This window comes from Gymnoscopelus microlampas, assembly GCF_963454915.1.
Source record: "Gymnoscopelus microlampas genome assembly, chromosome: 11".
NCBI lineage: Eukaryota > Metazoa > Chordata > Actinopteri > Myctophiformes > Myctophidae > Gymnoscopelus > Gymnoscopelus microlampas.
In genome coordinates, this window is record NC_139948.1 from 33,140,909 (window position 1) to 33,158,012 (window position 17,104).

The following is a 17,104-nucleotide window of genomic DNA, read 5'->3' on the forward strand; positions in this document are numbered from 1 at the left end:
ACAGCATGAAGCCACATAACACAAACACACAAATAACACAGCCGAATAACATGATACGTATGATATTATATCTACTCAATCAGTAGACAGTAAAGACATTCACCTGGAGGCATAGACACATGTCACTTTAGCATAGCGTATCAGATGCAGATATAACTTGTGCTGTATAAGGGCAAATACCTAATTGATGGCGTTGCTTGCTCACAAGCTTCAGAACTCTGTCTGTACCCTTAGCGGCGTCGCCCTTCTGGCCACCTCTGGTTTCTGGCTCTGACGCTGTACCGTCTTTGCTCTTGTTGAAAGTTCTGTTTTTCATGGATGCACACATGTTGCAATGTCTTTAGCTGTACATTGTACTAGTGATTCCACAATGCTTTTCGATGTGTTCACTGCCCAAAGATTTGTCTCCATACACAGTAGTGGAAAAAGTACTTACATGTTTTACTTAAGTAAAAGTATCAATACTGCAATGTAGAAATACTCTGTTACAATTAAAAGTCTGGAATTCAAAATTCACTTTAGTAAAAGTACTAAAGTATTGGTATCAAAATGTACTTAAAGTACCAAAAGTAGAAAGTACTCATTGTGCAGAATGTCCCATTTCACAAGTTCAAAATGTATAAACATCTTTTGAAAATAGCAGATCTACAAGCTCACATTGTGAGCTTGTAGATCGGCTATTTTTCAAATGGCCAAAATATATATATAGGACTGAAGTGGTTAGTGTGTTTTGTAATAATAATCCAAATCTACAAAGTAACTAGTAACACAGTTTTCATATAAACGTAGTGTTACATGTACTCAGTACTTGAGTACATGTACTTGCTCCGTAATGATGAAATGACAGTCCTTTATTATTATATTCCATAACCCCATTTCCCCGGGCCGGTTCATAATCACGCAGGACCCCAGAACATTGTCATAACACGCCTCCTCCCCAGACAGTGAGAAAGATGGAGAGAGGCAGGGCCTGCATCCTGGTGGAGATTTGCGTTCTACGTGGTCTACTGAGCATACCTTTCTAGTTCGTTTTGTTTGTAGGGCTGTCACGATTAAACATTTTACTTGAAGATTAATTATCACACAAATAATTGCGTTTTTGGCATTGAACATTGGAACATATGAATCAAAATTACATTTCTGTTTGGCTTTTAGGCTTCGTACACAAAAGGTGCACAGGGCAGATATTATGACAAATAAGTTAGATATTTTAATAACTAACTTTGTATGAATTGTGGAAATAGCCGATCTATAAGCTCAAAACGTGTCACATTGTGACGCGTGACTATTTTTTTAAATTCAGCATGGAAATGATTATGACGATTATGCAAACATAATAAGCGATTATCTCAAATAATTGCTATTAGACGATTACGTAATAATTGTGACTGACAGGCCTATTTGTGTGTTGTGCTCCACAGGTCCAGCGGTACAGTTTAAGAACCCACCTCAACATATTGAGGTACGGGCAGGACAGACTGCTCGTCTGACGTGTTCGTTCACTGGAAGCGCCCCTGTAGTGTCCTGTTGGATCACAAACAAAGAGCAGGTAGGCTACAGTGCTTTACAGCAGTTATACTATCACACCACATTATCATACCTGTTATCATCTCCCTGTTGCGTTATATTATTTTGTAGTGACATTTTAATGTGTTTCTGGTTTCTTTTGCTGAACTTTGCGTTCCTTTATTTTGTAGTAATATATAGTGTTTCCTGTAGCTCTACCTGTCTTGTAGCCAATCATGTGTTTGTGTTGATTTTCAATTATGTGTTCAGCTGTGTCCTGTTACCTTCCTCTGCCAGTTTGTAACTTTATGTTACTGTGAGTATGTGTTTCGGCTTTTGCCTTTACCTGTGTTTCTGAGCTTTCCTCAGAATTCTGCCCTGCTAATTTCATAATGTTAGTTCCTGTCTTTGGAACTTGTGCATTCTCTCCCCCTTTTGGACTGTTGCTGGTGTAATAAACCCTTTTGTTTTTGAGCCGCTTTGCCTCTGCTTGTCTCTGAACTTGGGTCCTACTCTCCACTCACACCATGACAGTACTGTGTACACTACACATAACTCATCTGTTCCACAGTATGACCACTTTCTGTGTTGAAAATGCAAACAGGAAGCCACTCATGTTTGCCTCTCTCACATTGCAGATAGTGGATTGTGCAGAGGTGTGGACAGAAAGCGGTGATCAAAGCAGTACACTTGTTATATCGGAGGCCCAAACGCGGCACGCAGGACGCTACACCGTCGTCGTGAAGGATCGAAAAAGCTCCGCACAGCACACTGTCACACTTTCTGTTATAGGTAAGACTACGCTTCTTCAACCACTGTTGTGGCCAGTATGCAGTATAACGGAGCTTAAAGGAATAGTTCACCCCCAAAATGACACTTTTTCTAACGATTAGTCACCCCATGGAGACTTGAATTCATGGGGTTCATATTCATAAATTCATATTTTTCTTGTTTTTGTCACATTCCTAAGCTAATAATTTGATGACTGGCAGCGGTTCCGGTAGGAGACACAAAGAGTCTCCTTTGTGTCTCCTACCGGAACCACTGCCTACCGGTCCGCCGGTCATCAAATTATTGGCTAATGCGACAAAAACAAAAAAATATCCATGAATTCAACTCTCCATGGGGTGACTATACGATAGGGTTATTGATTTTTGGGTGAACTATCCCTTTAAGTTTGACGTTCTATGGACAAACTATTTGTCATCTTTCCCACCAGAACAGCCGCAGCCTCCTGCCTCCTGCCCTGTAGTCTCCATCATCTCTGCCAGCAGCCTGGTCCTGTCTTGGTCAGGTCCCAGTTACGACGGGGGCAGCGTTGTCCTGGGTTACGTTGTTGAGGCAAAGAGCCAAGGCCCCACAGAGCCTGGGGACTGGAGGGAGCTGACAACCCAGTGTAAAAGCACCTCGTATAGAGTTGGTTCAGGGCTGCGGCCTCAGGTGGACTACTGGTTCAGAGTAAGGGCCTACAACGCTGTGGGGGTGAGCGAACCCAGCCAAGTGTCACCGTTGGTTAGGATGGAGCACGAAGGTGAGATGTGGGATTGATTTATAACTAGTTCCATATTCTGTTCGCTAAGTAGAATTTTAACTCCCAGGATCATAAGGATAGTGTCTACAGTATTATGTATTCTCTCTGACATATATATGTCCATATTTGCTTTTAGAGAAGCCACAGGGAGAGGAGTCCTTTCCAACGTATACGGCTGTGACGGTTGATTCTATCCACAAAGTCACAGACCACTACAATGTACTGGAGAAACTGGGAGTGTGAGTGTCTGTCATGGCTAATTGCATAATACTGTAAACACACATCGTACATCTTTTCTCACTGATAACATCATATTATCACAAGCCAATTTCTTGTTAACAAAACAAATTTCTTCCAGGAAGCATGACATGGCTCATTCCTGAGAAACAGTACCAAACTTGGCACATGGATGAGGTTCATTTCTGAGGAAAAATGTGCTTGTTTTTGTCTGATGGGTAATTACAAAGATGGAAACTGAAACTGAAATGTCAAAACATGCAGAAACAGCTACTTCCACTGAGATTTGTTTCAAGAGTGTTAAGTGACTACAGTTTACTGTCCATCTTAATGTTTAATATTTGTTGACACATTAGGGTTTTTCATATGATTTGCATTTACAATTTAAACATTTAGCAGATGCTCTTATCCACAGTGACTTGCAAGTGAAGTGCAAGATCTAAGTAAGTGGCATGCAATCTTGTCAACAAACAACTTGGTATATGGCCAAGAAAATAGAGCGCAAAGTTTTTTTTTAAGTGCCTACGATACCAGGAACCTAGCATCTGTTTAAACAACATGCTATCTAAATAACAAGTGACCAACATCCATCTAGACATAATATAAATAGCATCTATTCAAAATAGGCAAAAGTGATAAAAAGGAATCAGGACTGCTAGGGGGTGAGGTAGAGTCTGAAGGACAGCTTGGAAGCCAGGAGAAAGAAGAGTCCCAGGACACTTGTTAGCCACTAACCTTAAGGACTAACCTCCTTTGCATTCGTTTCAATGTATGGATAGAAGCGTTATAACATAAACCTACATACATTTAATTGGTTTTAACAGCGTACTGGTTTTAAATACAGCTGTACAGTATTATGATGAATGTTCTTTTTTTTTTTTTTTCAACAATATGTTTATTTATTTTTCCTTTCTTTTCACAAAATGTTAAACATTATATTACAAACACAACAGAAAACAAAAAGGACAATTACAATAAAACATACAAGACTTATGATGAATGTTCTAACATGTTAAGTTCAAATCGGGGGTGGGAGGGTGGGCGCAACATTGCCTCACTCTGGTCCTGTACTGTTGGAGAAGGTCACAAAAAAGTGGATGTGTCAGAGACATGAAGGGGAGTAACTGAGAGGAGGAGTAGGCTTTAGCCAACACCAGGATCCAAGATATTACCAGCTCTATGAGTAGGAGGAGAAGGAGATAGGGGAGGTTGAATGAGGGACAGAAAAGTAATAATCGGGAAGGAGCTGATAAGTGTCCGGCTCTTCAACCAGATCCCCAAGTGAGCCTGGTGGATGATAGAGGGACAAGGTGTGTAATTGAGACAGCATAAAATTCAAATGTGGAAAGTGAAAGATGAAAAAGATTAGGAATACTTGGGAGATGTAACCAAACCTGTACCACCACCACCTTGGCCTGAAAGCCTGGGAAGGTGGCTGAAGTTGTAGTGTTCTGAAAGGGCAGCAGGAGTAGCACTAGCAGTGTCTGGGGTTTTCCAAGAATTGCAAGAATTACGCTCCATGGACTGCTGATTGCCAGTTCCAAAGTCCTCCTTCCACAAGGATGTAGTGATCGGGTGACGTAGATGGATTTGTCAAATGTTTGATCTGGATCAGCAAAGATCTGGTAATAAAATTCTGTCTCAATTTCAGTTTCATATTCCTGGAAAAACTGAAAAACATTCTTCTTCTTTTCCTTAGGGGAAAGTTTGGCCAGGTGTTCAAGCTGATCCACAAAGAGACAGGTCATGTGTGTGCTGGAAAGTTCTACAAAGGCCGTCGTGCCAAGGAGAGGGAGGCAGCTCGTAAGGAAATAGAGCTGATGAACCACCTCCACCACAACAAACTGGTTCAGTGTCGGGGAGCATATGACCAGAAACCTGAGATGGTCATGGTCATGGAGTTGTGAGTAGCAACATAATAATGTAGCAGTATGTCAAGCCTAATTCATACTTCATCGCACAAAGTGTACTCACCGAAAATAACAGATTTTCAATTGACAAATTTGATGTGATGTGTCACATTTCTTTTATTGAAAAATCTGTTCTTGGTGAGCAAAGTATAAATTAGGCTTCTGTCATGAAGCCTAATTAATAAAATAAAGAATGACGTGAAATATAGCATTGTACTGCATTGCAGTAGGCCTACATATTGTGGTTTCACAAGGTTGCATATTAGAACACTTGTACTTCTTGAATATAATACTTTGCTATAGTCATTCTGTCACTGTGTGCTCTGTAGCATTGCAGGTGGGGAGCTGTTTGAACGTATCGTGGATGATAACTTTGAGCACACAGAGGCTGCCAGTGTGCGTTACATGCAGCAGATCCTTGAAGGAATCGGGTACATGCATCAGAAGAACATTATCCATCTAGACCTCAAACCTGAGAACATTGTATGTGTTGACCACACCGGCACCTCCATTAAGATCATTGACTTCGGACTGGCCAACACACTGGGTGAGTAAAAGAAGGGATTTGCTAACATTAATTGTTTCTGCCAGGAGGGTGGAGGATCTTAATGTTTGCCTGTGTGTGTCTGTCTATGTGTCTGTCTGCAGCTGATCTCGCAAACTACTAGTTGGATCAGTGTCATATTTGTTGTGCATGCTCAGTAGCACTTCCTGGTGGGGAACTTATATATAGCCTATATATAGGCATATCACTATGACCCAGACATAACCATAAACAAACCCAATGTGCTCATATATATATACATATACATATTAGCACATATTTGGAGATCCGGTTGTCCAGAGCCATAGATCCGACCATTTATGACCATAAAAGGTCATGTGCATATGGGTTCGACGACTTCAAACAACTTGAGGGTTATATATGGGCATATATGGATATCCAGTTGTCCAGTGCCACCGATCCAACCAGTATACAGGGTGTGGGCATATAATGTACTAATGACATCATGGATCTCCATATATGGGCATAAAAGGGACACAGACACTCTGACAAAGCCCCCGACACCGACACTATGACTCAGACATATCGGTCAGATCATGTCAGATCAGATCAGTTCAACGTAGGTGTGAGTGCCGTGTAGTGGCCTGAACTTCTAGTACAGTAAAAGCACTATGTTTGACTGTTTTACAAAGAGAGAGAGACACAGACACAGACAGTTTGACATAACTGTGTCAGTAATTATTACAGATTTAGGCTTGGATTGGTGAAATAGTTAAATTGCCACCTTATGGATTTGAATGCTGTTATTATGACATTGTTTGCAGACCCCAACACTCCTCTAAAGGTGATGCATGGAACCCCAGAGTTCGTGGCCCCAGAAGTCATCAGCTATGATCCTGTGTGCTTGGCCACTGACATGTGGAGCATCGGAGTAATCTGCTACATATTGTGAGTAACTTACCCCAGTTTGAATTAGAAGCATGGATAGTTTTTTGTAGAAGGGTCCGTTCAACCTCCTCTTTTTAACCTTCCTTATTTTTTCAATGGCATGTTAGTAAATCGGTGGTGTTAGTAAATGGCTGAGAGGTTACACGGACGCACACAAACTCTGGCAGGCGGAGCTGGATGGTTGACGTTAGTAACAGTAGTATTAGAAACAAATGTCTTCACAATGTGCCTTTATCTGTCTACACTACTGTAACGGTATAGTGGACATGTGCCTGTTGCTCAGTGAACTTTTGACTTTGTTTGCCACCTAGTGGTGCTCTCACATATTATGTTTAATAGCTATTAGTATGTATTCATCTCTCTCTCTCTCTCGTGTGTGTGTGTGTGTGTGTGTGTGTGTGTGTGTGTGTGTGTGTGTGTGTGTGTGTGGTCCTCAGACTGAGTGGTGAGTCTCCATTCCAGGGTAAAAATGACGAGGAGACCCTGGCCTCTGTGACGGCAGCCCAGTGGGAGTTTGATGAGGAGAGCTTTGAGGACATCACTGAGCAGGCCCAAAACTTCATCAGCTCCCTGCTCAGCAAGGACACTAGGTGACATGAGGACACCAGTTCATCCACAGCTAGCATATGTGTGTGTGTTATAATGCGGCTCTGATGACTGTGGTCTTTTGACTTCACTCTTTTTTGGGTCACCCAGACACAAAGCTTGAGAAGCACCAGGGTTGTCTTGGGTCTGGACTAAAACTCCCACTAGGGAGAAACAGGACGGAGTCTTATTGTATTTCTATTTTGCACACTAAATTCATCCTTTTAAGTTTTTAAATCAGGTGCTCTCACCTACCACCTGGAGGCCATATTACAGTACCTGTAAAATATGAGTGATCTTGAAACAGCCTACCTCAAAATGTACACATGTTTGTCTTACCAAAATACTGCTTAGCAGTTATCAATGGTTGTGTTTCTTTAGTAGTCAGTGGTTCTAGGATCGTTCTCTTCCTCCTTCTCTCCTCTGTCTTCCCTCCTTTCTTTGACTGTGCAGCCTTGAGTGTCTTGACCTCTGCTAAACTCACAGCTATCTGATACATTTTCCTAATTCTTGGCACTGACATTACAAACATTCACACATCCTGTCTAGTCGTAGTCTATATACAGTTGTCCATAACACTGTCAAAGCAATAAGGCAAGTTATAATTTCTTGATCTAATCCCCCCAAACTGTCCTTTTTCTTCTCCTTTGTTTGGCTTTTGTTGGTTATCAGCAAAATGTAGGTAGACAGCCCTAAATGTCTCAAAACAAGATTAATTTTAAACCTCTGTGTTCTGGTTCCAGACGAAGGATGTCCTGTAAGGAAGCCCTGGCTCACCCCTGGATGGCCATGTTTAACTCAGTAGACCCCGGCACAACCAAGAGCCTGTCCAAGGAGAAGATGAAGAGATACCTCGCTAGGCAGAAGTGGAAGGTGGCCTGTTTTTTATTTTATTTGAATGGCTATCTTTATTACCCCTTTTATTTACTGATATAATGGGAACTGACCAGTATGACCACGTCATCTGTTGTTGACTGCTGAGCAGTTGGCGGAGTTAAATTAAATGCCTTTCACTAGGGCATCTAGACCAGTAGTAGTTGTTATGGGTACATTTCACTCATATTTTTCAGCTATACATTCTCACCATCTCACCACAAGCTTACCTCTTCAAATGTTATGGTATTAGTCACTCTTCATTGTTGTGATCTTCTAGTGCTAAAGTCAATCTCTTCTTTTTCTGCCTCATATAGAAAGCAGGAAAGGCCATGCTGGCCCTCAAGAGAATGGCTCTGCTCTCTAAAGGAGACAGCCATGGATCACCTACAAGCTCCGGGGAAGGTGAGAAACTCAATCCTTTCTCTGTAGCAGGACAGATCATCTCAGTGGCTCAAAACAAGGACTCCTGCACTTTTCTGTGTGACATCTTCAAGGTTTAAAGTTCTTTCGTAATACTCCTTCTGTCCCAGATTGCCCCTTGACACCAGAGACAGAGCAAGCACTCCAGTCTCTGGAGCTTAAGATGCAGGGGGCTCCCCAGTTCTCCCAGACGCTACAGGATCAGACAGTGACACAGGACTCCAGTGCCCGTCTCTCCTGTCACGTACAAGGTATACACAGATAAACGTAATACTCTTCCTGGGACACTGTTAAATTTCATGAATTTGTTTATATTTTCAAGTTATTAAAACAGTATCAACTTCTCTTAATAACTGAATACATCATGGATGTTTTAATTTAATAGTATAAGAAATTGCTCTTAAATGTTGCGTGTGTGTGATTACTTCTCCTCGGTCTCTAATTAGATTTTCTTGCCATATTAAAATCAAACAAACCATGGTATACTTTGAAAAATGGTTGGCAGTAATTCTGCCATGAGTCGTACTCAATGGGCTACACATGACTGACCACCATTAATAGTCCTTGAAGTAAACGCATCTTTTGTGATGAAATTGTCATAGTTTCAGCACTGAGTGGGTTACCTGTGTGCTCCATTTCAACAGTTGTTTTGTAACTTGTAACTCTGCCACCCCCTCTGTCTTGACAGGCTACCCGGACCCAGAGGTGATCTGGCTGTGTGGGGAGCAGCCTATGGTTGAATCATCTAGAGTGCAGATTGAGTACGAGGATGATGGGCACTGTACCTTGGTCCTGGCCCAGGTGGACCCTGGTGATGCCAATATTTACACCTGCAAAGCCACCAATGACCAGGGGGAGGCAGTCTGCTCTGCCAAAGTCATTGTGAAACAGTAAAAATGTATCGTAACTGTGAATGGATATAGCAGTACATAATGCAGACATGCATCATGCACTCATAGACACACTAGGGATTGTGGAATATATTACGTTTTTCTGTTGTACATTTCTTATATTTGACTTTAATACAAATGTGAACCGCAGCACTCTGATATACAGGTGTAAATTGTAGCTACATCAGAAATTCAGCCATGAAATAGTTATGCATTTTGTACTTTTCCCAAAATGTATAGACATAATGTACATTATGAATGAACTTAACACCTACACAATGGTTATTAGTGTATCCATACAATTATATTTCTAACAGTGTCTCTGCTCTATTTCTACAGAAAATTAACATCATTTGTGTATATGTTGCAAGAATGTTGTACGGTAGCCTAATCATGTATACCCTCTCATTCCCTTACTTAAAATTGTAGTATAAATAAACCATTCAGCTAAGATTTTGCATGTTTAAAGACTCATCCACAAATTAAAACAAAAACATCAAAGTGTTGTACATCATTGGATGTTAATTTGCCTGGAGCTCCAAGTAAACAGCGCAATGACATTGCAATTTGCTGCCCATTTTAATGTCAGTTGTGTCCTGCACAGAAACCAGCTGCAGTGTGGGGTTACTGGGGTAGCAGTTATGAAAGGCAAAATGTTTCCAAAGACAGAATCCAAGAGAGCTGGAGATGGACTTGAATGCATGAATCCATCCCGTCCTGTCCCATCCCCATCCCTCATTTTGACCATACACCAAGACTAGCATACAATATTTATGTATTCAGTACTATGGGTTGTGGAATGTGGTGTTTTTGTGCTGAGCTGCTGAACAGCTATGTAGGGGGAAGTGAAATTGCCACAAGAAGGCTACTAGGTTTGGTACCAAGTTAGACTATATGATCTTGAAAACACAATATCTACCAGGATAATAGGTAGGTAGTGGTCGTTGCAGGAAATCTGGCTTCATGCTGAGCTTCCCCAGGGTGAAATAGGCCTACACTGCCCCCTACTGTCTGCAGTAAGCTATGGTTTAGGGATTTTTTTCTGATAAATCCTGAGATGATCATGTCACAGTAAATTATTATCCACATGGATTTAATAAAAACTAAAACAAAACACAAATGACAAACCTTTTGTGGGTGTCAAACAATCTGGCAACCCATTTGGTAAAAAAATCAATCTTGAGATATTATTGTACAAAACCATTTTCAGCTCAATGTGAAGAAGACTAAGGAGCTGGTTGTGTATCGGAGATTCGGAGGAGGAAGAAGACGACACCGGTGACCGGTATTTTCATCCATGGGGTTAGTGTGGACATTGTTGAGGATGTATTGTACACATACTTGGACTGGGAGTACACATTGATAATAAACTGGACTGGTCATAAAACATGGATGTACTGTACAAGAAGGGGCAGAGCCGACTACTTCCTCAGGAGATTGCTGTCTTTCAATGTCTGAAAAAAAGATGAAGATGTTCTATGAGACTGTGGTACTTCTTGTTTGCTGTGGCGTGCTGGGGCAGCGGGCTGAGGCCAGTGGACACCAACAGAATCAGCAAGCTGCTTAAGAAGGCCAGAGACGGTGGAGCTGGACTCCCTGGCACTTGTGTCTGGGAGGAGGATGCTGTCCAAGCTCCATGCCATCATGGACAATGACTCCCACCCTCTCTATGAAGAACTGGTCAACGGAAGGAGCATGTTCAGTGAGAGACTTGTTATGCCAAAATGTACCACTGAGAGGCACAGGAGGTCATGCCTACCATCGGCCATTAAACTTTACATTATAACACTTAGGGGGCATTTAATCCAGTGGATTGACGTAGTGTGCAAGCTTATGCTAGTTATGTAAAAGGCTTACAGATGTGCAACTTCACTTGTTTTAATATATTTTATCTTACGTTTTATTATTTATTGCCTTGGATGTGATTTGCTGATGAGAGCGCCTGTGGTTCTTAATTTCCCTTCAGGGATTAATAAAGTGTTTCTATTCTATTCCTCTCTCACCATCTCATGTGACTGAAAAAAGAGACTATCGTCAAGAGACACACGTGCGTAAGATAATTGTCTTTGCTGTAGGATTTAGAGTGCTGGAGAAAGGAGCTCAAGTTTAGCTGATCTCTCCCTGAACAGACCAAACGTAAAGGTACATAACAGTCCACCCCAAACAGAGACATCATTCATAAAATCATATTTGCCATCACTAAACGTCATCCCATCAAGTCTGCCTATGGCGTCCTTGTGTGGTTGATCAACTGAACAACATGAACTGATGAAAATGTATTTATTTCTTATATAATTATCCCCAAAAACATATGTACATTTAAGTAAATAAATGAAAGTTTGTGGTATGTAAATCATTTAAAGTCACAAGTTATAAATCATAAAATATCAAAGTGTGTTCTGTGAACACATCAACAAATAATACAACCAAACAAAAGACCTGTTAAGACGACTGTGATAAAGTTCAATAAGAAGATCCAGTCTTCTGCATAAGACAATATGTATGTGGGGGTGGAAGGCGGAATTTGTAACGTATTGTAACTGTCCATATAGAGGAATGTAGGGTGGTCAAAGTCAACGATGACTCTTCATGTTGACTGGGACCAAACATTCCCTCAGACCAAACATTCCCTCAGACAGAGGTGAATGATTTCAAAGTCAAAGTCGATGACACAATTATCTCTAGCAAAGAAGAGATTACCCATTTGGGTTGTATTCTTGACAAATACCTGACAGGTGAAAGCATGGCTACAAAGGTGGTCAAAAGAGTAAACCAGAGAACCAGATTTGTGGGCAGAGTTTCCTCTTTTGTCAACCCTCAGGCCCTCAGGACCCTCTCAGGGGCCCTGATTTAGAGCCTTTTGACTATGCTTGCACCTCTTGGTACTCAAACACCTCAGTGTCACTGAAGACTAAGCTTTAAACCTCCCAAAACAAACTGATTCGGCTACTCCTCAGACTGGGGCCCATGACCCACCTTTCTCCCACCCATTTTGCCAGCCTAGGCTGGCTCAGGGTAGAAGACAGGGTTAAACAACTTTTATGAACGGACCTTTTAGACAAAGTATTTTAAATGTACTGTGCTGTTTTACATTTTTGCCTAAAAATTTCAAAAACAAAAACTGTCTCCGCGTTGGTTCTCAGTTAAAGGACGACTTCACCCCTTTTCAACCTATCTTCATATAATAGGTCCTCACTAATGCTCATGATATAATGGTAAAAAAAAAATCTACTTGGTCTGTGTCTCATAGGAGGGCTGTGGACAGTCCAGAAACCCGTCTACCAGTGACATCATCGTTAGGCATGATTTTATTTTCCAACAAGATTTCACATTTTTTATTTAGATTTTTATTAACACGAGAACAATGGCTTCTTTTATTGCATTGCAACATTCCAGGAATAGAAAGCCTACAGTTTCTATTAGCTTGGATTCTCCATTGATGATGTCACTGGTAGACGGGACTCTGAACTGTCCACAGCGCTCCTCTGAGACACAGACCAAGTAGAAAAAAAATGTACCATTTTATCATGAATATTAGTGAGGACCAATGATATGAAGACAGGTTGAAAAGGGGTGAAGTCGTCCTTTAAGAGGAGCTTCCGTAAAGCTTGGCTGCTCGCGACTCAAAGACACCGATTATCTGCTTAATCCATGGCTCTCCTTGGCCATCTCCTCATCAAAGAACTTGGTCGCCAGGAGAGAGTGCAAAGGGGACTTGTACTCAAACAACACCTACAGAGGACAGATGGTGTGGAAATGTGTTAGTGTGTATGGCACTGCACCAAGGTTATGCATAATTATTACGTCTTGTGTACAGGTACATAGGAGTAAAACATTTTTTTGTTTGGCTTCCAACCATTATAACCAATCACAATGAAAGCACCAATCAGACCCTCACCACCCCAGGAAGACTAGCGACCACTTTGTGGAAGCTATAGGAGATCTGAATAAAGAATCACTCTCAGGAGATACTACATTTAAACCTTACCTTCCCCTTAAAGGTTGTCTGTGGCTTACTGTTCGGTTGATAATTTAACATGTTTCTTTTTTTTAATTTTTTTTATCCCACGATTTTGTAACCCTATTTTTTACACCCAGTGCCAATTGTCTATGTAATCCTGGGCACTACCTTCCCTCTGCCAACCTAGGGAGGCCAGGGCCGAGCTCATGCCTCCTTCAATGCATGAGAGCCAACTGACCTTCTTGTCACCTGACAGGGGAGAGTTTCCCTGGTTGGACGTAGCGTGTGGAAGGAACACGTTATTCCAACCAGTTCCCTTCCCCTCCATCAGGCGCCCCGGCTGGCCAGGGGGAGGCAGTATAGTGACCAGGATTACTGCATGTTTTTGTGAGGGTACCTACCCTAGGAAACACAGGGAGAACATGCAAACTCCACACAGACATGTTTCTTTTAAAACCATTAACCAATTCCCTTAATAATAATTAACTTGAGTATAGCCGTTGCCTGGTCTTCCGTGGGGTGATCTGGCCAAGCATTTTGTCCCTGTCCCCCAGTCCCTGTCAAGCAGGTCCTTATCACCTTATGCTTGGTCAGGACAGCTATTTTAGGACATCAGCAGACTACATATAATGAAACCTAATTTGATTTTATATATCGCTTACTTTCAGTGGCTAATTCATTCATAACAGTACAGGAACAAAGATTTGGAATTACGTAGTTAATCCTAATAGCATTCATTTTGACCTATCAAGTTCCACAGGCCCCTTATGAATTCTACAGTGCAAAAACTTTCACTCTTTCATTACAATGAACATTAACAATTAAGTCCTTTGGTGACCTTGACAGTTGACAATACTAGGCTAAGATCATAAACCAAGGCTGAGGTTTTTGTCCTATTATACAATCCCAATGTGCTGAACTGTTGTGAGTTGGGGGACGTACAGTATATTTATTTGCACTTACATAAAAGTCCACCTTGCAGGTATCTGGTTGGTCCTTAGCTCCGGGGCCAAACCTCCATATTGTCTCAAGATGGTTGAAGAGGGATCCACCAGTACACACAGCCTGTTTTAAATCAAATGTCCACTCATCAATGTCTCATCATTACTTGGCTGACAGACATGGTAACCCAAAGGGCCTGAAGCCCATCCTGGTCTAGACTGCTTCTTTAAGACCTGAAGCCGATTCTACAAATGCCTTCCACTAGTTCGCACACTTTAAAATAGCAGATGTACAAGCTCGCAGTGTGGCACGAAGTGACTCGTTGTGAGTTTGTATAACTGCTGTTTTTGAATAGCCAACACTAAAAACTAAAATGGCACAGATGCTTGAACTCTGAAGGAGTACAATGTGGTTGATTCATAGCTCACTGCAGCTAAATTATTATTGAGCCAAACATGTTCAATGACACTAATCTAATGGCGCTGGTTCACTATCCATACATGTGCATGGGGTAAAAAGCAGAAAATACAAACTATGCTTGTTACACCGAGCCACTTTAAAATCCAAACTGCTAGAAAGCAAATTTATAGTATCAGTGGAGTCATTTCCCCTTTTATCATGACCAATATGGACTTACCCTGACTTGGTGGTTAGGTACAGTTGTGACCTCAGAGGTGTAGCGCTCAACAACGGGGGGAAAGCCTATATCCAGTCTTGGCTGCAAGTTCCCGTTGTGTCCCTTCACGATTTGAGACTTCCTGCACCAGGGAACAAAGTGCTGGTATTGGTCTACATTCACCACCACGTTGTACATCTGCTCTGGAGTATACCTGAACATGCAGGAGGAAACAGACATTAGCCACCCCATTGTTCATTATGCACTGGAGTAATTCCCTGGAATTACCCTGGTGGAGACAACAAAAATGAAAAAACTAATGTTAAATGTTGGGAGAGGGCAGTGTTTTTTAGGCTATTGAGAGTGAGACAAGTCAAATTAGATGTATTAGTTGTTGGAACTTACCTTAGTGTCCTGCAATCAGAGAACTCTGAATTCTGAATTTTTATGGCACTGATAGGAGCAACCAGGTTGAGGAAGGGGATGGTCCACGAGTCCCACGACATGCTGTAAAATAAACTGAAATAAACTGAAACTGTAAAATACACACAAGTACAATAGCAGTGGTAAGTATAATTTCCATAACATCATAACTACGGCATTACATAAGCATAGGTATGTAGGCAAAGTAAGTATAGCAATATTAATGTAACCCAGCTACATCAGGTAATACTGTATGAACAAGGTAAGTATTACATCAATACAAAGCAACCATCTATATTGTGAACACAAACCAACCAAAACTGCTGGAGGAGTCAAATGACTGAACACTATCACAGAAATATAAATGCACAAACGCAGGTTGCATTACAGTGAGGATTAAAGCTTGTATCCTTGCAATACATGGCAACAGAGACAGATGCTAGCACACATGTTTAGGTAAGTCTCCACAACTGGCTACATAACCAGCAAACATCATCCAACATAAATCTGGTCAAAATAATGTGCTCATATCAAAGATACTGTACATCACTACACAATGTATGCACTTACAGTCAATGCCTTCTCAAGGGCTATGAAAGAAGGATGACAAAGGATTGACAGATTAAGTTTCTCTGGAACACACACATCATATTCAGAGTTTACAAAGAATCACTTCCTGTCACACAGAAACTAGGAAATCAACATACAAAGAATATAGTGTGCAGCAGGGGTCTCCAAAAGACTTAAACATTTAACTGGCAAGGCTAGAACAATTAGAGTCTGATTTTCAGTGACAATACACAAAGAAACCTGAAGAGCCAGATATAATAATGGAAACTACAAATTGACTTGGTTCCCCAATCAATTTCGTTGCATTTTGTGGTAAAACCTTAGCCTTAGATCAAGACTATCGTAGATGTATTTTAACAAGTCTGACTTTTACATGTCTGACCGCCCCCCAGTTTGCCCTGGAATGTCACCAGTAAAGCCTGTATTTATCCGAACATGTACAAATGTACAATATAAGGTGCTTACCCGCTTGCCCCAAATGTAGGTGTCCAGAGTATTTGTGCAATGTATTAGTCTATTTATTTTTCAATAAATAAGTGTTTTAATCCCGTACCAGGACACTTGCTGGCCACGGTGTCATATGGAAGGGAGGGACAGATGTCCTGTGTTAGATCTGAGTGGTAAAGGGTGTAGGGGTGGATCTGTCCTGGAGGTGGGTTGTGCCATGCCCACGATTGCCTTGTAGGTCATCAACATCAGTTAGTAACCGGAAGCCAGGGAAGAGAATGCAGAAGGGGGTAGGTGTGAAAATGTCAGGAGGTTGAAGACTAGGCATGCCGCAGAATAGATCAATTAATAATTTTTCTGCCATCTCTCAGTTGTTCAAATTTTGCCTCTATGTTCTGTGCTACAGCCTTCCCTAAATTGTCAAGGAGGACACTCAGGTTCACTGGCTTATATATGTATTGTTGTTTGATATTGTCTTTCAGAGGCATGTTTCAGAGTTATTTGCATGATGCATTTGCCAGTGCGCAACATGTGCTTCTGAGCTGTGCAGCGCATACAGTATGTACATGGAGCTAGAGCCCTGGTCCAGAGCGTTGAGAACTCACTAAGGCTCTGGACCAGGGCTATTAGAGGTAGAGCCTGACTAACCTCCTTACTAACCTCCTTACTAAGCTCATAGTGCGGCACCGAGTGCCGCACTATGAGCTTGTAGATCTGCTATTTTTGAACAGCCAAAC

At 41.5% G+C, this 17,104-nt stretch overlaps 2 protein-coding genes across 3 annotated transcripts in view; one reads left to right on the plus strand and one right to left on the minus strand.

The window, feature by feature from the left end:
• The window catches only part of LOC311056263 (myosin light chain kinase, smooth muscle-like), a 29,618-nt gene that overhangs the window by 10,068 nt on the left and 2,446 nt on the right, over positions 1–17,104 (plus strand). The window contains exons 6-17 of one of the 2 annotated variants that reach the window (XR_014601864.1): positions 1,422–1,549; positions 2,145–2,298; positions 2,726–3,037; positions 3,174–3,276; positions 4,974–5,177; positions 5,514–5,731; positions 6,514–6,637; positions 7,075–7,227; positions 7,966–8,095; positions 8,413–8,500; positions 8,629–8,769; positions 9,207–10,342. Coding sequence is in view for 1 of the 2 variants with exons in the window: in XM_084072748.1 (XP_083928874.1) it covers positions 1,422–1,549; positions 2,145–2,298; positions 2,726–3,037; positions 3,174–3,276; positions 4,974–5,177; positions 5,514–5,731; positions 6,514–6,637; positions 7,075–7,227; positions 7,966–8,095; positions 8,413–8,500; positions 8,629–8,769; positions 9,207–9,412 (1,961 nt within the window). In the remaining variant the exon portion in view is untranslated. Of the gene's footprint in view, positions 1–1,421; positions 1,550–2,144; positions 2,299–2,725; positions 3,038–3,173; positions 3,277–4,973; positions 5,178–5,513; positions 5,732–6,513; positions 6,638–7,074; positions 7,228–7,965; positions 8,096–8,412; positions 8,501–8,628; positions 8,770–9,206; positions 11,400–17,104 lie in introns of those variants that run through there. The other variant, XM_084072748.1, reaches the window with a different exon arrangement.
• On the minus strand, positions 13,001–16,007 carry LOC311056201 (coenzyme Q-binding protein COQ10 homolog, mitochondrial-like). The gene is made up of 5 exons (XM_084072650.1): positions 15,921–16,007; positions 15,333–15,446; positions 14,949–15,141; positions 14,333–14,434; positions 13,001–13,140 (listed from the first exon to the last, which is right to left on the minus strand). Exons 2-5 carry the CDS (start codon positions 15,431–15,433, stop codon positions 13,045–13,047), a joined length of 492 nt encoding a protein of 163 aa, XP_083928776.1. The 5' UTR covers positions 15,434–15,446; positions 15,921–16,007; the 3' UTR covers positions 13,001–13,044.

What these genes read in the sequence shown, in the direction of transcription:
- LOC311056201 (XM_084072650.1), bottom strand. Translation starts at nt 15,433, where the DNA reads ATGTCGTGGGACTCGTGGACCATCCCCTTCCTCAACCTGGTTGCTCCT. An exon ending in TCTGATTGCAGGACACTAAG is followed by an intron (nt 15,142 to 15,332) that starts GTAAGTTCCAAC and finishes CTGCATGTTCAG; the next exon opens with GTATACTCCAGAGCAGATGT. An exon ending in CCTGCAAGGTGGACTTTTAT is followed by an intron (nt 13,141 to 14,332) that starts GTAAGTGCAAAT and finishes TGTCCTCTGTAG; the next exon opens with GTGTTGTTTGAGTACAAGTC.